The 21121-nt window shown below is 48.4% G+C and overlaps 1 protein-coding gene across 1 annotated transcript in view; it reads left to right on the forward strand.

The window, feature by feature from the left end:
- The window catches only part of LOC132491939 (tubulin polyglutamylase TTLL11-like), a 142105-nt gene that overhangs the window by 92591 nt on the left and 28393 nt on the right, over nt 1-21121 (forward strand). The window contains exons 3-4 of the mRNA XM_060101009.1: nt 4955-5206; nt 12344-12450. Coding sequence (XP_059956992.1) covers nt 4955-5206; nt 12344-12450 — 359 coding nt within the window. The remainder of the gene's footprint in view (nt 1-4954; nt 5207-12343; nt 12451-21121) is intronic.

Below are 21121 nucleotides of genomic sequence, written 5' to 3' on the forward strand. Positions count from 1 at the left end.
TTGTGGTTTTGAGTCCATGAAAATATCTGTGGCTTTGAGGGCCCTTTTCATCCTGAGGTTATTAATTGGGATTCAGGAAGGGAGGGGAATGGTAGTCATCCAGTAAGAAATGTGAGAGGCTGTCACGGAGAAGAGAAGACACACCCATCCTGTGAGGCTCTGAGGGTGGGTTGGGATGTGGGCTATGGACACCAGAGGGAGAACAGCCTCTGATGTGCCATCCAGAAAACCTTCCCAGCCTGAGAGGTGCCCTGGAGGTGGTGAGGTCCCCCTCATCAGGTAACCCAAGCTACGGCCACCCCCTTGGATGATCTGCCAGTCAGATGACCCACTGGTGCTAATGTCCTGTCTACCTGGGAGTCATTTCTTCTCTAAAATGACATCATTGTGAAAAGGTCAGGAACTAGACAGAGGTGGTGGTTACACAACATTGTGCGTTGCATGCTTTAAAATGGTTAAAATGGTGAAATTTATGTTACGTACAGTAGACCACAATAAAAGAAAATAGATGACATCGCTGGACAGAATGGTCTCCAAGGCTGCTGCTAGCTGTTAACATGTTATGTTTCTGGGAGGGAGCCATGGGGCTTAGGGGACTGGCTCCCAGACTCTATTTAGTCAAAGACGAGCCATGTAGACAATATCTGACTGACAGGGAATGGCCAATTAAATTATGGTTCAGGCATAATATGGAATATTATATGTCCATGTAAGATTATGCTCATGAAAACATACTTAATGCCACAGGAAGACAATTATGATATAATGTAAAGTGTAAGAATAAAGGATTTAAACTACCCATGATGTGATCCTAACTTATAAACATAGATAAAAAATCAAAACATTAGAGCTTCCCTGGTGGCGCAGTGGTTGAGAGTCTGCCTGCCGATGCAGGGGACATGGGTTCGTGCCCTGGTCTGGGAAGATCCCACAGCTGTGGAGTGGCTGGGCCCGTGAGCCATGGCCGCTGAGCCTGCACGTCCGGAGCCTGTGCTCTGCAACGGGAGAGGCCACAACAGTGAGAGGCCCGCGTACCACAAAAAAAAAAAAAAAAAAATCAAAACATTAGTAGTGTTTATCCCTGAATTGTGGGATTACAAATGATTCTGATTCCTTTATACAGTTCTCAAAATGCTTACAAAGACCATGAATTACAATTATAATTTTTAAAAAACTATTTAAAAACAAAAAATAAATAACAGGCCTTTGGATTTGGTAACCCCCAATGTGAACCATGATGTGCTTTGGAATAGTAGGGCAGCAAGATGGAAACAGCCCTGGTTAGGAGAACTGATGTGTAATTCCAGTTCAGCCAGGGCAAAGAGCTGCTTCGCCTTGTTGTGCCTCAGTTTCTCCGTCTGGAAGAGGGGTATAAAAATAACAATGTACTGCACGTGTTTTGTGAAGAGCAAATGAGATCATGAAAGTGGGACAGTTCTGTTGACTGAAGAGTTCTCAGCCTTTTTCTTGGTCATGGAGTGAATTCAAACTGTGTATTTCCAAATCTTTTCTTTAACAAAAACTTAATGAGTGCTTTTAAAGTTAGTGATTGCCACTTATCCAGGAATTTAAGAGCTCATTTCCAGTAACAGTGCTGCTTTTTTTCCTCATCTTTCTTCCTATAACCTTAATGAGAAAACATTTTGTTTCATCTGAAGTGTCACCACCTGACTTTTATTTACAGTCTTAAATTCAAGGAGGTGATGATAAAACCAGTTTAGCTGAAGGGAAGTTGCACCCACTCCATCCCCCTCCCCCTGGGAATGTGGTGCTTCTCCGGAGGAATAAGGTCCCTCCTCTTTGTAGGAGGGAGCATTTGTTTCCCCGGAACCATCCACATTGTTGAACTTTAGAAGAGATTTTCCTTTGCGCTTCTCTGGTTCTGCCTGTCCTCGCTTTGAGACCCACTTAGAAGGAACCATGAACAGGACATTTTATTCACACAAGGGGGTTCTCTTTCTTGGAGGCTGGCTCCTTGGACCAGCATAAAGAAAAGACCATTTTGGTAGGGCCGTCAAGTATGCTGTTTCTCTCTCGAACCTCTTTCCCATTTAAACGAGCTTATGGGGTGGGTACAAAGCATCATAACCTTGATGTTTTATTTGAAGCTTACCTTGCTATTAAAAGCAAACTTTCCCAATTCAACAAATTCAATGAAACATTTCCGAAGAACCTAATACGTGCCAGGTCCTATAGAAATAGAGTTGAATAAGATGTGGTCCTTGCCTTCAGTGAGCTCACAAAACAGTGAGGGGGATTGGCGTGTAAGCAAGTGCAGCGCAGTTGATGAGAGGAGCGAAGAAGTCCGAGGGGCAGGAGTGGGACATGAAAGACAGTCTTCAGCATGGTCAAGAGAACAGCTGAGCCGGTTCTGAAAGTGGAACAGAAATGTGCCAGGCAGCCAGGGCTGGGAAAGTCTTCAAAGGCTGAGGCAAGCAGGTATGAAGATACCAAGACAGCCCAGCTTGGTGACTGATGGTGTGCTTGGAAGTGGGAGCTCTGGGGACGAGGTCATTTAATAAAGAAAAGAAAAGAGTAGAAAATGGCCTTGGTATTGAGCTCAGTACCATGGGACGTGGCTCTTCTTTTCCTGGATCTCTTAGCCAGCTGGGCAGTACTTACTGGCCGTTCACACCGCGCTCAGGGTGCTACCAAGTCCAAGCTCGTACTGCTCGCCACACGACAGGACAGTAAATAGAGAGACAAGTTGTTGGGGCAAGGAATAGCACCTTTATTCAGAAAATCAGCAGACTGAGAAGATGGTGGATTAGCATCCCAAAGAACCATCTTCCTGGAGTTAGAATTCAGGCTTCCTTTATACTAAAAGGGGAGGGGGTAAAGTCCTGGTTACGTCAGACTCCAGAGGGGATGTGTTAATTTCTTCCTTCCTGCAGCCATTCACAGGTGGGCCTAGTCAGGAGGTTTCCTGTGATGCTAAACAAAGATATTTTACCTTAACACTCATCACATGGGAGGCAGGGTACCCAGAGATGGGCCATTATGTATCATTTAGGCTTATAGGCAACATCCCTGTAGTGATTAACTTGTAGCAAAAGCAAGAGAACACAAATGTTAAAGTAAAAGTAACAGATTCAATGTGGAGTCAGATTTGTTGTTCCCTGTTACAAGGGTTCTGTCGCTGGAATGGACACACGGGTGGAAAGGGTTACGCCTGGCCCCTCATCCGCTATGGGCAGGACAAGAGACAGAAAAGCAAGGTGAGCTGCAGGTGCAGAGACAGGCACTGAGTGTGGAAGGGGGCTGGGCATCCAGCAAGCACGGCTCTCTATGTCCAGGCCAGACCATGACTGGGGCGGCAGCAGAGGTCAAGGCCTTGAAGGGTACAGTGTGTCTAAGGCAATGACAAGAACTAAGGAGGGCAAGAGGAAATCAGGAAGGGCCTTGCGTGCCAGAGGGAGGAGTATGGACTTTATCACGTAGGCACTCAGGAACCACAAAGAACTGTAGGAGGTGTGCATCCCAGCCAGGTCTGCTTTAAAAGGGCACCTCAGGGGCCTCCCTGGTGGCGCAAGTGGTTGAGAGTCCGCCTGCCGATGCAGGGGATACGGGTTCGTGCCCTGGTCTGGGAGGATCCCATATGCCGCGGAGCGGCTGGGCCCGTGAGCCATGGCCGCTGAGCCTGCGCGTCCGGAGCCTGTGCTCCGCAACGGGGGAGGCCACAACAGTGAGAGGCCCGCATACCGCAAAAAAAAAAAAAAAAAAAAAGGGCACCTCAGGTGCCATGTGGAGGATTGGTCTGTGGATGGGAAAGGCCGGAGGCGGAAGACCCCATTGTTAGAGTCCAGGAGAGAGCAGACAAGGCCAAGGCAGGGGGAGAGTGGAGCGGGTGCCAGGGAACACTAAGGATGCTGTGGAGACAGAGGGAGAGGAGGGGTTGGCGTTTACTCAGATGTTTCCTGTTTGGGTCACTGACAGATGGTGGTGACATTCGAGGAGACAGGGAGTGTGGATTTGGGGTGAGGGGAAATGGTCATGTCAGTGTGAGGTACCTGTGGGTCATCCTGGAGGGTGAACAGGTGATAGCTGGATCTGTGTGTCTGGAGGTGAGAAGAACATTCCAGCTGGAGGTGCATATCTGAGAGTTAGTGGCTGTGAACTTTCTCGAGTATCAGGATAATTTCCGAATAAAATATCCAGGCTAAGGAATCACAACAGTACGATCATTTTTTTTTTTGTACAAGTTCCAAATAAGAAAATAGTTAAGCCAGAAAATCCAATTGTGCCTATTCCTAGAATTGGGTAACTGCTGTATCTTTGCACATTGTTCATTGAACTGTCTGTGGCTTCTTGCCAGCCCTCAATGAGATTTTTATATTTCTTAATTATTCAATTACTACCCATAAGTAGGAGTTTGAAATCAAACCCAGACTGCTTCATAATAGAGTATTCTTTTCAGTCATGAGTACAGAAAAGGAAATTGTCCATATTGGGAAGCGAGGATGGTAGAATGGAGGAGGTGTAAGTCTCTAGTCCCGGCTCTGTCCTGGGTTCAAGTTCTGGCTTTGCCACGCCCTAGCCGTGTGAGCTTGGGCAGGTCGCTTCTTTGAGGTCAGTTCTCTGGTTTGTACATTAAGAATAGTAATAGGGCTTCCCTGGTGGCGCAGTGGTTGAGAGTCCACCTGCCGATGCAGGGGACACGGGTTCGTGCCCCGGTCCAGGAGGATCCCACATGCCACGGAGCGGCTGGGCCCGTGAGCCATGGCTGCTGAGCCTGCGCGTCCGGAGCGTGTGCTCCGCAATGGGAGAGGCCACAACAGTGAGAGGCCCGCGTACCGCAAAAAAAAAAAAAAAAAAAAAAAAAAGAATAGTAATAATACACCCCCCTGCAGGCTGCTATAAATCTAAAGGAAAGGAGAATTTGCAAGGGAAAGCAATCTGTGTGCTGTAAAGCCCGCTCTAAATGTTGGTTCTGTCGTTAACTCGTGTGCTGCAGGTCTCAGCAGCTTGGGAAGCCGTTAGCCTCAAAGGAAGAGCCTTCTGACAGCTATCTGGCCAGTGCCTCGGCAGGCAGCACCAATCCCGAAGCCCACCTGCCCTCCATCTGCCTCAAGCAGGTGTTCCCCAAGTATGCAAAGCAGTTCAACTACCTGCGCCTGGTGGACAGGATGGCAAACCTGTTTATCCGGTTCCTGGGTATCAAGGGGACAATGAAGTTGGGACCAACAGGCTTTCGTACCTTCATAAGGTCAGTGAGACCAGCTCCTCTGGCAGGGTGGAGACCAGCCCCACATCTGGCTGGTCCCGTCTCTCTGACTGCGCCTGGGAGAATCTGTGATGCCAGATCACAGCCCCACTTGGGGTTGGACTGGCCCAGCTGCTGGCACTGGGCCTGGCACATAGTAGACTCTCGTTTGTTGAATGAATTAATGAATGTTATGGATGTGATAGTAGTCACAACATTATGCTTGTGGTTAGAAAACAATCCTGTGCTACCTTGAGCTACGTCCTTATTCATATACGAATAATTGCCCCTTGGACTCAGACCTCGTGCTTCTAAAACTGGGGTGATGTTCTCCCAGCGGTACGTGGCTGAGTGCTGAGCTTCTATGAAGCCGCAGCAGAGAAACAAGCCACATCTTCCAAAGTGTCAATTTCAGGAGAGAAAAGTTAAATAATTCAGTTGATAAATAATTTAATACATTTGTTCTAATATAAAAATAATGTGGTTATATTATAGAGTATAATACAAAATTTGCATGAATTTTAAAGATAAAACATGAGACACAGAAATTGTGTTTTTGCCACAGCCTATAAAATAAGCCATTGCCACTTAATCTCCCGAGATTATTCATTAACTTGCCTCTACCCTCTGGGATACTTTGGGGCAGTACAGGAGCACTTACTAGCTGAGTGACCTTGGGTAAGTTAATGACAGTCTCTGAACCTCAATGGTCCTATAAAATGGAGATGAAACTATCAATACCCTAGGATTGTATGTTATACACCTCAGAGGAACTACCTGCCAGCGTCCCATGTTGCTATTGTTTTTCTCATCATTGGTTTTAATATTTCTATCTGGCAACACAAAGTCACCCTGTTCATAGTTTTTTTCATGAAAGCAAATAATTAGAAGTCTTGAATTGGAAACCATTTGTCATATGCTTTTCTCTAAATGAATTTTATAAATTCTAACTCTAGTGCTCTGATACTCCTGATAGGATGACATGAAGAAGTATCAGCAGGAATTTTTGCCATCTCAGTAAACCTGAAGTCATATTTGCACAGTGATTTTGAGAGGGGCTTTGTGTTAGTTTCAGGGGAAAAGAAAACCCCATGGAAAGAGCACAAACTTTGGGGTTTGGCTTCAGAGCCAAGCACACTACTTAACAGCTGTGTGGCTTTGGGCAAATTCCTTATCTTCTCTGAGTCTCAGTTCCCTCATCTGTAAAATAGGAATAATCTCTCCCACCTTGCAGGAGTGTTATGAGGTTGGGACGTAATATATCATAAAGGATCTGGCCCACTGCCTAGTTTACGGGAGCTGTTGTGAAATGGGAGTCTTTTGTTATTATTTCCATGAGACAGAGGGAATTTTCAAGAAAGTCAACAGGCACATGTTATTTCCCTGAGAAAACTACCTAACATGATACCCTCTGACTCATTTAAGAATTGCATTTGACTTGTAGGAATAGATACCCATCTATAGATGGTTTAAAGAGTAAAATTAATTTTTTTCTCATATAACAGGAAATTTGGCAGTGGGGCTTCTAGGGCTGGTTAATGACCCCACAATGTGATCAAGTCCCCAATTTCTGTCTTTGTGCTTACCCACCCTGAGCATGTGCTTCAAGCTTCAGGGTTGCCTTATGGTCACAAGATGGCTGCTCAAAATCCAGCCATCATGGTCAAGTTCCAGGCAGGAAAAAGGAAGAAGGAAGGAAGAGCAAAAGACGTTGGTCAGATGCTTCCTTTTAACTCCTAATACAATTCTACTAAAATGTAAAAGAGAGGGAGAGATTTGAAAAAAAATTACATATCACAAGAATCACAATCTCAGTTGCCTGAGGATGGGGTGGGGGGAGGGTGCAGGCAGGAAGGATAAACAAACCAGTGGGTGGGGTCTAGAAGGATGAGGAGGGTGGGGCTGTGGCAAAAAGAAAGGTTGTTGCCGGGCTAGTATTACCAAAGCTTTTGATTTTTCAAGAGAAGCTAGAAATCTTGATTTTTATGTAAAATATCAATGCGTGTATATACTGAATGTTGGCGATTCAGAAAATAATTCTGGGTTCAATCAAAGCATGGCGGCCCATAGAGTCCACCGGTGTGTTACCTCTGGTGTCAGAGGTTGAGGTACATATTAAGAGGACTGGTATGTTCATACACAATCTTGAAAAGAAAATTCCTGGAAAGAATCAAGAATGGTTCTAGCAAAGAAGATTCTTAAAATGCACTCAAACTGGATGATGTCAAAAATATTGCTACAAATCTGTCTCTGTGTGAGAGGCTTTATGATTTTTCCACCCCTTTGTTCTCTATAAGTAAGAGTGTTTGCATGAACAACCCACCTTTGTGACGTTAGGGACTATTAGGTCCTGCAGCCGTCGTTCCCAACCTGTGGCCGGGTACTGTTAGTGGGAGCGATGGTGACCGTGACAAGTGACAATGTCTTCAGGTAGGGAAGAGGCAGCTGGAGCAGAAGGACCCAGACTGTGAGCCCCTGTCCCCTCCCTCTGTACCCACCCAGCAAGTGTCCTGAGTAATTAAGGATGCAGGAAGAAATGGAGAAAACATTGCACAACTGTTAATAGATTTCTCCTTTTAAAATGTACCAAGACATCCCAACAGCAACTTTGTTGTAAAAGATGATCTTCTCTGCTTTCAGATTTATATCTGAATGTGTTCCCTCTTGCCAGCTAAATTTAACAGCACATGTTTTCTCTTGCTAACAACTATTCTCTCTCTGCTTTCCACTTCAGTTTAAATTTCGCTTCATTGTGAATTAATAATATTTATACCATATGTTAAATCAAACCAAGTGCCCTTCTCTGGGGCACTGTGCCAGAGACATATTTGCTGGCTAGAGACCCTCCCTTCTGAGCTCCCACGCAAACGGCAGAGGTTGAACTTGACTTTCGTCTGTCCTACCCACTCTTCCTCTCCAAGTTCCTTGAAGAGAACTGGAGGGAACAAAATAATAAACACTCCGATTGAATTTATTTTCAGTGACCATCTCTCATAATGTGCTGCATAGATCAGCAGTTTTAGGAGTGAATTATGCTAATGCCAGTCTGGCCGTATTCTATTTTTCTTTTCCACCAAGAAATGAGAAATAATGAACTGTCATCCTCTCGTCTAGAATTAACTCTATCTAACCAGCTTGTCGTGTCATTTCCTCAGGAGGCATATAACAGTAGCACGTATTACCATGAATTAAGCACCTCTTTTCTCTCTCTCTCTTTTTTTTTAATTCATAATAATTGCTGAGGTGTGGAGACATCTCTTTCTCTGAGAAATAGAAACTATCTGCTTCTTCAGTTTGACAGCTTTCTCGCGGGAAATGCATTTTTGTTATTTTCCTTCCATCGGATTCCTAATTGGGAAGGATTTCTATGTAATTCACTAAGAACCCGTTTTCTGAACGTATCCTACATCAGAATTTGACATCAACTGGCACATGCTGCATTTTCCATTTCCACAGCCTGAAGATTAAACGGTTTGCCAAAACCGGGGTTTATTTCTGGAAAATGGAGGCAGCTTCTCCACACCTCGAGTGTTTGCTTCATGCTGGGCCATTCCGCTTGGAGATCCCCACTCGTGTCCTTTGTGGTTTCTAATCCTGGTCTCCTTCTAAATTAGAGAACGGTTTTCTCTTTTTCCTTTTTTTTCCCCTTCCACTCCCTTTTCTCATAAGGAGATATTAATATGCTTCATAATGGGTAGCTGTGGGGTGTTATTCTCTGAGAGGCAGCATGGAGCGTTAGAATGTTCTAGAATGGAAGCGTCAGGGGCCCTGCCTCCCCCTCTGTCATTAACTCCTCAGTGACTTTGAAAACTCCCCTGTTCTGTGATGATCTCTTTCCAGTAATATCATGAGATTTTTATGCCTGGGATATCAATAGCCTTTAAAAATAGAAACATTATAAACCAAAGTTGTCTTTCCCTCCCCCCCCCCACCACGCAGATGTTTAGAGAGTGGGTTGTTTTTTTTCTTTTTTAAACAAATATTGATTATTTGTTAGCTTTCACCTTACAGAAACCTCTCCAGGAAAAAATAAGCTTCTTTTCTTTCACAGAGAAGGATGAACACAAAAGAAATTCTATAAATAGGATTTTATGGAGTGGAAAAAGTTGGTTTCTAAATTTCCCATGAGATGTCACTAGTTGTTGAGAGAAAATGGGGATAATTTCAAATCTTTCTAATCTTAGGCTCCTAATGAACTTGAATGATTTGTGATTCTCTCCATCCTATGTGCCCATATTCTTTTGATTCTGAAAACAAACAAACAAGACAAAACCTTTCTTTAAACTGGTTCTACCTCATGGAGGAAGGCTGGGAGCTAGCCCTTAAAATAGCTTTATATGGCGAGTCGCCTTATCCTCATACAAATAAAGAAATTTAGATTGCAGAGAATGTCAGTGACCTGCTCAAGGTCACATAGCAGAGTCAAGATTCAAACTCATGTGCCTTTGACTCCAAAGCTCATTTTTTCCATGTACATTTCTAGCCTATCCTTTCTGCGGAATCTTTCTGGCTTCTCCTGTTACCATAGTTCTTGGATTTCTCTTCCACTGAAGAATTTATCCTATCACTCATCAGTCATTTGAAGAACTGCATCCCAGAGCATAAGGGGAAACTGTTCAAATGATTAAGAGCTACCAAGGCCTCATGTTTTTACCCCAGATTCTGAGATCATTTCTACCCTCCGAGAGCCATATCCAAGACTGATCTGGATCCCAGCGTCACTCACTGGGCCCAGAATACCACTTACGCATAGTGCACACAAAATAAATTCTATATTGAGTGGGTGGATGGATGAAAAGTTCATTCCAAAATCTTAACCCTTGGAGACATTCCCTGTTTGAGTCCATTAAGAATGTTTGGTGACCACGGGGGTAATCCTAGGAAAACCTGTCTCCAAGTGACCCTGGTTGTCTTACCCGCCAGCCTTATATCCCAAAGCTTCCCAACAGGGCCTCTCTAGAGGCTCCAGACTTTCTGGGTTACCTGAGACTTTGTCTCTTGAATCTTGGGTTCTTCCTGAAGCTCTGGGCTGGGCCACCTCCCCATTTCTCCCCAAAGTTCCCAAGTCCACTACTCCATCCTCCAGGGGAGGCCTGGATGTGAATCCCAGCTGTGTGATCTTGGGCAAGCCATGTCCCTTCTCTTGAGTCTCAGCTTACCCATCATTGAAATGGGCCTAAGAACACCTCCCTCATAAAGTGGTTATAAAGATCCAGAGAGCTAATGGGCAGGAAAGGGCCTGGCATACAGATGGTGCCCACGAAGTGCCTACAGAATCAAAATTCTTTTAAAACATTTCCCGTCTATGGCAGCCAGCACAGATCCCTCCTTCCCCTGCCCCAGTAGCAAATGTTACCATCGACTGTGTTTGCAGGTATCACTATGGAGGGAAAGTTACTTTTGGAAAAGTGATAAATGGAGAATCCTCTTTGGTAAATTATGACTCCTACTAAAGGTTTGACACTTCTAATTTCTCCTGTCAGGAAAAAAATAACTATATACCAGTGGTCAGTTTGGTTTCCCTTTTTATACTCCATTAACCCACAGAGCAAGCTAGGCAGAGCTCCTGTCCTGTGGGGAGCAAGTGGTCCAGAGGACATGGATATGATAATTGGAGAAAACCCGTAGCCACTCCTAATGAAGCTGTGGAAATGAACAGTGCAGGTTGTTAGAATATACCTTGGGAGAGACTGGAGCGGGTCCCCAGCAGGACCCAATAGAGATAGCCATCTCAGTGACGGGTGACATGAAAAGCTCTGCATCCACTGACATGTTGTTACTGAGGCTCAATAACTGTGCGCTGATGTGCTTTGAAGTCTGCCACTGTGACTTGTGATTGAAATACAGAGCCGGAGCCCAGGAGGAAGCAGGATGTGAATTGATGGCCTGAGGAATACAGGCAGGGAAGAAAGGAAAGAAGGGAGGGAGGGAGGGAGGATGCTGTCATATAAGGAGCACCAGCCTCGTCCAGGCACCGTGCTGGGCACACGTGGGCACATGTCAGGGGTGTGCATGGGTTTGGAGAGGGACCTCTGGAATGCCCAAATCCTGCTTACCAATCAACCCCCGACCTCTCGGGTTCCTAAGGGAGCTATTCACACAAGGGATGATGACAAATGGGAAACCAAAGAACCACTTTATCATAGCTGGGGCGACGGATGTGGACACATTTGGAAAGTTGAAAGCAGCATGCAGTGTAGTTCAGCCAAGCAGACAGCTGGGCCCAAGGTCTAGCTTTCGGGATTCCCAGGGCAAATCCAGCCCGTCTTGGGACTCGCCTCCCCGGCACGATCTGGTTCAGGAGGGAAGTGCCTCTGGACCAGCTGAGGGCTGCCTGCCTTCTGAACGGAGAGCCTAAATTCTTTTATCCAGACACTCTGACTAGCAAGCCCCATTTCTCCAGAATGGACAGAGCCTTCACTGAAAGGTCAGCCTCAGGCAGCCTTTGAAGGGGCCTAGATGGTTGTAGCTCTGAGAGGAAGAGGGAAAGTAGAGAGAGATTAGGAAGGGAGCCAACAGTTATCATGGCCCAACCAGGTGCCAGGGCCTTGGGATGCCCTACCTTGTCTCCTCTTCACAACAGCCACGTGGGCGGGTGTTATTCTCTACATTTAAGAGACCAGCAAATAGAGGCACCGAAGATTTAAGTGAATGGTCCACAGCCATACAGATAGAAAAAGCAGCAGGGCCAGGATTTCAGTCCTGGTCTGTCTGAGGCCCAAATCATGCTCTTTTCAGCGTGCCTGCCCACCATTCCAGACCACGGTGACTGTAGTAAAGCCTGCCTGTTTTATAGGTCAGGAAACTGAGGCTCAAGAAGGGGAAATCGTTTAATCAGAGCCATCTGCTTCTAAGTGGTAGAGCCAGGTTCAACTCAAGACTTGCCATCCTAAAGTCCCTCCTCCTCCCAGCCCTTTAGAGCCCTAATGAACCACATTACAGGAACCCACAGGCTCTGACCTCAACTCACATTTTCAGCCTCCTCTCCCATGATTCCCTGCCATTCACCCTTCACTAGTTCCAGCTGTGGGGAGGGAGGGCCTTCCAGGTGGGGCATACAGCCCGGGCAAAGGCACAGAAGCCAGACAGGACAGGACGGGTCGGATCTGGCAGTGACGTGTCCTTTCCTGTCTTCTGCAGGAACTGCAAGCTCAGCAGCAGCAGCTTGTCTATGGCCGCCGTGGACATCCTCTACATTGACATCACGAGGAGATGGAACTCCATGACCATGGACCAGCGAGATTCAGGTACCTGATGACTGGCCTCTGCCATGTCCTGTGGGAGGACAGAGAGGGATGGGTGATACATTATCTGTTTCTTCTTGTTAAGGGTCAAGGTGGGGGAAGGAGGAAGGTCATCCTATTGTTACCGAGCAAACTTGGGTCTGTTGGCCTGCGTGCAGTAAAGCCAATCTACTGACTCGGAGTTGTGGCGAAGGAAAGGGCAGCATTTATTGCAGGGCCAAGCAAGGAGTCCAGGCAGCTCAGAAGGCCCGAGCTCCCCAGGGCTTTCAGGGAAAGGTTTTTAAAAGCAGGGTGAGGGAGAGGTGTCGCGGGGTGTGTGATCAGCTCGTGGACGTTCTTCTGATTGGTTGGTGGTGAGGTAATCGGGAGTCAACATCATCAACCTTCTGGTTCCAACCCGTCTGGGGTCTACGTGCTTGTGGGCAGCATGCAGTTAACTTCTTCCACCGGTCGGGGGCTTCGGTATCTGCAAAACAGCTCAAAGGACGTGGCTCAGAATGTTATCTATAGCCCTTGAGGAGGAACTAAAGGTCCTTGACTTTGTTTAATGACTAAACTATTATTATTTTGTTTTGCCTGACTGTTTTCCTTTGTTTCTGCATTTTCTCACTTCTTTGATTAAATTTGTTCTTTGGAACTTGGGGAAGGCCTAGGAGGCTAACGTTTTTCTACAAACAAAAAGCAGGTGGAGGACAGGGGGTGCAGGGGTAGGGTCTGTCCTGGGAAGGCTTGCTTACACTATCAGCTCTAGACATCACTGGAGGGCTGGAGCTGAGTTTGAATTCAGGAGCACTGTCCTGACGTCTGCTCTCAAGGCTGTGCCCACCCAAATCCTAATTCCACTGCTGGAATCCTTTGCCTAAAGCTTTGATTCCATTTATGTTGGAAACAGTCACTTATTCGTTGGTTGGTTCATCCGTCGCCACACATTTCCAGGGCATAAGCGGGGCCAGGCCCCGGATAGACTGGAGTGAACAGCACTTGGTTCAGGCCCAGGAGGAACTGGCTCTAGGGTTGGGAGGCAGATGAGAACATAACAGTAGCTAGTGCGAGGTGTGCTCGGATGGAGGGAAGCACAGAGAGGCTGTCAGGAAGCTCAGCAGAGGAGTTCCTGAGCAAGGGGGGCCCAGGGAAGACTTCCTGCAGAAGCCGAGTGGAATCAGCCGAGGGACAGGGTGGCACACACCCCTTCCTTCAGGGCTGTTTGCCTGCTCTAGGCAGAGACACACGTGAAAGGCTCAAGTCACCCCAAGTAGCCTGGAGGGTCTGCAGCAAGGAGGGAAAGGAGAAGAGGCAGAGATGGGGTGAGCTGTCGAGGCCTTGAACGCCACGTGAAAGAGCTTGATCTTGAGCCCCTAGATCACATGGGGCCGGTGAGGGATTCGGTAAGAAGAATCCACCTTTGGTGGATGAATTTCTGATCTTTTTCCTCCCAGAGGGGTTTTTTCTAAAAAGCCATAATAACCATACCTGACATTTGTTCAGCTCATCACAAAATTACAGCGGGCTCTCATGCATATTCCCTCATTAAACGTCTCTGCTGTGAACCAGTGCAGTAGGTATTAACGCTCGCATTTCACAGCCGAGTAAACTGCAGCTCAGGTGATGGCAAGGGGGCCACCCTCCACTCGGCTGCCTCCTTGCAAAAAGGACACACAAAGAGGGGGCACCACAGGGAGCAGTTTTTTCCTGTGATAGGGTGGTGAGGACCTGAAATCAGGGGGGTTAGGAGAACCAGCTTAGAACGGACAATGCCACTTCCTACGATGTAAGCGCGAGAAGCCATTTCACCTCGTCCTGTCCATTTCCTCCTCCGTAAAGGGTGCCAGCAACACCAGCTCCCCGGGGTGCCCTGTGTCGGAGGGTCTGAAAGCCTGTGGGGCCCTCGTGGACAGTTCATCTTATCAGTGGGCTCCCCTTGGGGAGAATCCTGAGCAGTGTGCTCCCTGCCAGATCCTGCCCCGCACCCTGGGTCTGCCCTGGGCTAGAGCCTCCTGACCACAAGGACCAGCAGCTATTCCTGTGGGTGCCGGGACTTGGGCATCCTTTGCTAAGTGGTTTCACGTTCGATAATGAGGCTTCCAGCTGCCAATCTTGGGTGTTTCCTACATGCTGAGCACACTGCCCGGCACTTGACACGTGCAGCATGAGCTAGAATTCTCCCAGAGGTAGACACGATTATCTCTTTCATACAGAGAAGGAAATTGAGGCTCAGAGGCACGGCTGGTGGGTAAGGCTTTAACACCAAGCTGCCACCCTCCCCTTCCAGTTGCTTCCTCCTGCTATTGGTCCCAGAGTAAGATGACCACCCAGCTCCCTACTGCTCCCCTTTCTTAAACTCAAAAGCAAAACTCAGGGGCTACTAATACTCACTGATTCGACAAGGCGAGAGCTCCTATCACATCTCCGCCGTCGGAGCTCCCTTCCATTCTTCCCTGGCAACCAGGAGAGGCTGGAGGTGGAACGTCTTAGAAGTAGGCAGATGAATTACCATCTCCAGGACGGAGGGCCCTCGTGTGACAGTTGAGCCGCCTGCTTTCTGCTGACGCCTTCAGAAAGTGAAGACGTGTTTGCTGTGTGAGCCGAATGCGGGGCGTCGTTGCAGGAGCCTGTGGAGGGGGCCAGATGAGGGGGCAGGGGTGGCAGTGGGATTATTAAATATTGAAATTGATCAGGAATAGCAGCGGGAAGCTATTTATCATGTTTTATTGCTTCAAACTAGCATTACCATCTGGCCCCATTGTTAATTCTGAGTAGCTTTTCATGTTTTGTTTGCCTCTTAAATTGCTCCCCAGCAGCGGAATCCACAGGGGCTGCCCACAGTACAGGCTCGGGTGAGGTTTTCTGGGGTCTGCAGCGTCTCTCTGTCTGCTGACCAAGCTAAGGAGATGAGAAAAATACTTGTGTTTAGAACATACAGATGCGCAAGTCTGGGGCTGGGATCTTCCAGGCCTTTCCGCCCTGCCTCAGCCCCTGACTGTGTGGAATAACAATCCTTAGTAGTAACTGCAATTTTGAGATCACCTCCGATGTACAAATATCACTGCTAGGGCTTCCCTGGTGGCGTAGTGGTTGAGAGTCCGCCTGCCGATGCAGGGGACACGGGTTCGTGCCCCAGTCTGGGAAGATCCCACATGCTGCGTAGCGGCTGGGCCCGTGAGCCATGGCCGCTGAGCCTGTGCGTCCGGAGCCTGTGCTCCGCAACGGGAGAGGCCACAACAGTGAGAGGCCCGCATACCGCAAAAAGAAAAAAAAAAAAAAGTCACTGCTAATTCTCACACCAGACCTTCGAGGTCGGTGATCAGATCCCATTTTACAGAGCAGGATTCTGAGGTTTCCAAAAGCAAAAGTGACTTGTCTGAAATCCCATAGCCAGTGAGTAGCAGAAGCTGGATTTGCACTCAAGCCTCCTACCTCCTGGCCCAGGACGCTGTCCCCAGTCCAGGGCCACACCGAGCAGGGCTTGTTCATCTGAGTGATGCGGAGGGGATGGGGCTCGTGAGGCAGGGAGGTGAAAGGTCAATTCACAGAGCACAGGGAAGGCAGAACTGGAGTGGGCGTTGGTGCCTCGTCCACACACCTGTCTCCCTTCCTCCTTGGAGCTTATACTCCTGTTCTCCTGTTTCCATTACTCCTGAAAGGAAATAATAGCATCCAGGGTGGTGGTGGGGGTCGTATAGGCAGTGAGGGCTGGGCATTAAAGCCAGGAATGAGAAGGCTGTCTGTCCCTGTGGGCCCAGGGGCCACTGCTGTCTTAGCTGGTGCAGGCCGGGGCCCAGATGCCTCCTGAGAAGGCTGCTTGAGCACATCTGATTCTCAAGGAGAAGGAGTTTCTGAAGCCAGCCGCGTGCTCAGGACCATTCAGGAAGCTACTGGATGTCAGAAGAAGTAAAGGCCTGGTCGGAGGTGTGGGTCCCTGTGAGCTGCCCTAGAGCTGCTGGGGGGCTGGCACGAAAGAAGTCAGAAGAGGGGCAGAACGTGCGCTCTCAGTCTCAAAGGGCATGCACTCACTCGTTCATTCACTCATTCGTTCATTCAACAGACAGGTCATGGATGTGTTACCAGGTATTGGGCCCTACTGGAATATAAAGAGAAATTATTTTACAGACCCTATTCTCAAGGAAAAAAAAAATAATAGAGATTATGTACTGAACATTTACTATGTGACAGAAATCAAAGATGCTTGTTATGAACTGCTTCATTTAACTCTCACACAGCCCTGTGAGATAAGGCTGGCTATTCCCATTTGACAGATGAGAAAGCTGAGGCTCAAAGGGGTGAACTTAAACAAGCGTGTCAAGTCTTACAGTGGGGAGCCTGGGATCTGAACCAAGAACAGCCTGCCTTCAGAGCTCATCCTTGGCCCTTCCATTACACCCAGCGTCTCCAGCCACACAAATGAAAAGGATGCGCAGTTGACAGTTGTAACAGGGGATGGCCAGAGCTCCCATGGGGGAAGCAACAAAGGAGGGAGCCGTGCGGGTGAGGAGAGAACATGAGGAAAGCACTTAGCATGGTGGGCGACCCAGAAAAGGTGCTCGCTACTCGTTCTGTATCCCTGAGGGCCTGGCACATCGACCAGAGCATGCAAAATCATCTCACTTGGTGCCCAGTGAATGTTCGAAGAGCAGACGAATGCCAATATAAAAAATGTCCGCCATCCCCAAAGCAGGGCCTTCTGAGTGTGAGAACCATTGCTTATACTTGCGGTGGTCTATAGGGGTCTCCCTCTGCTTTCCTATCATCCAGTGTAAAACGCCAGCCCATTTGAATAAGACCATCACCCCGACCCAAACCCCAGTGTGTCCAAGTGCTGATGCACCTTTCCTTTCTGGAAGCCAGCCCAGACCTTCCTTCTGCCCTAATGAGACTTTAGTACCCACCAAGGGGGTTAACCAGATTCCCAATGCTCAAGGCCCTTATGGACCTTTATTTGACCTGCATGAGGAGACCCTGCTTGAAATGGAGAAGAAAAAGTGATGTTTAAAAAGACTAGAGAGGAAAAAAAAAACAGTAAGAAAAAGCATACCTATTATGAAATCTAAATGTCAGACCATCCTTTTAAATAGGCTCGTTATTGGTTGCTTTTTTAAATTGGACCTCAGGTGCACAGAACTGGGTTGATCATAATCCTTGGTTCGTGAGACACTTCCATTCTGGTCCATGCATAGCCTGCTCTATTTAGTTAGCTTTTTGAATTAGTTATTTGTAATAATGGAAGAAGCATCCACACACTCTCGTGACCCAAAGCAAAAGCTGGGACTCGACGATCACACGCGTTTAACACGTGGCTCTCCCCCAAACCCAGCCCATTTCCCACCTCTCTCCACCTGAGGAGCCCTCAGCTGCATCCCATGCCCATCGCTCCCTAAATAGACTATCTTCCTCTCTTCAAATGCCAATGACTACTTAGGAGCTTGGTGGAATTCCATAATATGCAGTCTCACACTCTGCAGCAGGCCAGTGTAATTGTCAATTGTCATTTAAAAAAAAAAAAAAGATTTCAGTTTCCAATTCTAGAATTTCTAGCAGAGCACAGAAATCTAAAAAAAATTCTAAAAAAGAATTTCTAGCAGAGCACAGAAATCTGTTTGTGTTATCAGCAAACTTGGGGTGTAGTAGCCCTCTCATTGCCCAGAACCATTTGTCAGTGAAGAGGCAGTTACGTTATGTAAATTGCACTCACGAACACTTCCTTATCATTGAGACTTTGCTCTCTACTTCTCTGTGGCGAGAGACTAGGACAGCATCAAGATTAGGCAATAAAAGGCAGTATCACTGGCATCATCTGTGAGAGACAAACACTTCACTTGAAAAGGGAACACTTGAGCCCAGCATCTAGGTGTCTGGTCCATCTAACCCACAACCGGCAGCTAGGGGCTTCAGAGCAGCTTTGTTCACTTCGCAGCCAGATTTTTTGCTGTTTTAAAATATAAACTAGAGGTCCTCCCAGTAAGCAATGGAAACATGATTGCAAAGCAAGAAAAAAATGGACTGGAGCATCTTTCCCACCCACGTGAGTGAGCACACATGCGACACCCACGTATGCGTGTTCGGCCCACACCTTGCTTGCAGAGGAAAAATCAGAGTGGCATAGTTTAATGTCTCATAGGTGCTGTAGACCCTTTGACCAAAATAAGAAACATTTCTTCCACTGCTTGAAGAACTCCTGAGCTACATGCCCGCCTTCGTGGGGCTGCCTGGGTTTGACTGGCAGTATAACCAAAGCCACGGGCTCTGGGACCAGACAAACCTGGCTTCAAATCTGAGACCGGTAAATTGCAAGCTGTGTAATTTCCGCAGGTTATGTAACTTCCTCTGAGCCTCACATTCATCTTCTGAAAAGGGGGAGATAATAATGGTGCCCACTTCATAAGAACATTGATACGGCTGAAATGGGACAAAGCAGAAAGTGCTCAGAGCAGGGTCTGAGTAGGACATGCGCAGTAAGCAGGGGCTGCTTCCATTGATACCACCTGGCTCCGACTGCACCCCTCTCCCGGGACATGCTTCCTGGGCACCTACTCGTGCCAGGCGCTCTGCAGGTGCTGGGAACAGACAGGAAGAAACGCCTGCCTGGAGACACTCTCAGCCTGTGGGAGGGATGGGATGTGGTGGCAACAGGCCTTCCCTCGGAGCCGACAGAGTGCCAGGGCCCCCCCTCCTTTGCCTCCAAGACGGGCCTCACCTGCCCTTGGCCCGGGTGGCTGCTACCAACAGACCAGTGCCTGGCTGCCCCACTCTCACCGCCCTGCCCCTTTGTCCTACACAGCACTGTTGGAGGGTTGGCTGGGACGAGGAACCCATGTGTCCAACTCAAGGAAAGTAGGGGTGGGGGAGTGGATACTGTGAAGCTGGGGACCTTTAGCAAGAAATGCAGCACTGCCAGCTTCGGGGCTGCCGGGCCTGGAGAGTCAGGGCCAGCTTCTCTCCGCGTGTGCCACGGTCCCCAAAGACCAGCTCTCCCCTCTCCTCTGCACGTCTGCTCTCACACCGTGGGTGCTCCCGCCCTTGGCTGGCTGCGGCGGCCTCCAGCCCTCCTCCTGTATCACCTCTCAACCCGGAGTCCGCCATCAGCCGCCTGCAGTCGCTGGTCTCATGACTACAACTCCAGGGGAGTGAGTGAGAACCCTTCCCCCTGTGCAGCCACCCCTCCGGTCCCTAGCCCCACGCTCACTCGTTCCAGCCAAGGTGGCCGGCCACTACGGAGGACCTCCATCGGGGCCACTTGCCTCTGCCCGAAGCCCCCACCCCTCACACACCACTGCCCAGGCCCTCCTCGCAAGGCGCCGCCCTCAGGCTGGGCCAGGTCTCCCTTCCCACGGGCTCCAGCAGCATCTGGCCCCGCTCCTGGACAACACCGATCCCAGTGCGAAGTAAACGCTGTGGAATGAGTGTGTGGCATCTGCCCCTTGAGCTAGACTAACCTCCATGACGCCAAGCTGTTCCTGCCTTAACGAAGCCTAGCTCTGTGCCTGGCACACAGTAGGTGCTCAGCGAACGTGTGCGGGATGGACGAGGGACGGGACCCTGCCGATCAGCTGACATCTGTGGGTGTCTGAGTCTTGTTACTGTCTCTCACCAAATTTCCTCAGTCGACTTATGCAAATCATCTGCCTCCTCTACTTTCCTCAGCTGGAATGAGCCCCAACTGAAATGTATGTGGTTAACAACGTACTGAAATATTTAAAAGTATTTTTACTTGGAAGGTTCAGCGAAGCCTCACTTATACATATACATGGATGGCCCCCTCCCTCCTCGGTACAGGAGGCGGGTTTCACGCGGTGCCTCGCACCGTGTCTGGCACGAGCTATGTTCTTCAGCCTTGAAATTATCTCAGAGTCAGATGGGCCTCCCTGGATGTGTGCCCTACACGCTTACAAAATAGTCAGTGTCAGAATTATTTTTAATAAAAGCAAGCGAGCCAACAGAAATGCCAGCTCACCCTCCCCGCACAGACGCTTATCTGGGGCTGCTGCCGTGCAGGCTGCACCTTCTGTAATGACTGTCCCCTCGGCAAGTGTCGCCTGGAGACGTGTGATCACCGCCACAGCCCCTTCATTGGAGTGCCTGATCTTCATCTTCCTGTCCATCACCTCCAGGGCATGGGAACAGGATCTCCACCATTGTCTTGTCCTACCCCCAAAAAAAGAGACGAAAGGAAAAAAGTGGGATGAATTTTTTATGCAGCTATTTCCTTTTCTTCATCCCAGATCTTGCAGGAACAGCGGCGGCGGGATGGAGGTTGTGGGAAAAGCATGAGCCATGAACCAGCGAGTCAGCCAGGCTGAGTTTGGTTCCTCGCACCTCCCATCTTGGCGCCCAGGGTCGGGGGTGGCGGCACTTGAGCTCCAAGAGCCACAGTTTCCTTTAAAACGGGCCAGTGACATCCACCTTGGGTTGTTGTAAGGCTTTAGTTAGTAAGTGGCTCTTCTTTTACTTTGTTTTAACCACCAGTATCATTCTTGACATGTGTGCGTGCTTTCAGATTACAAAAGAGTCTTCCAATCCACTTGTGCACTGAAAGCTCACACTCCCCCTGAGCGTGGTCTTGTTCCCACGACCCCACTCAGGGAGGAGGAAACCAAGGCTCAGAGTGGTAAAGAGGGGTCAGGGACAGAGCAGGAACCGGTCTCCAGCCTCCATCTTGTGCAGCTTCAGGAAGTGAAAACAC

This window comes from Mesoplodon densirostris, chromosome 6, assembly GCF_025265405.1.
Source record: "Mesoplodon densirostris isolate mMesDen1 chromosome 6, mMesDen1 primary haplotype, whole genome shotgun sequence".
Lineage (NCBI taxonomy): Eukaryota > Metazoa > Chordata > Mammalia > Artiodactyla > Ziphiidae > Mesoplodon > Mesoplodon densirostris.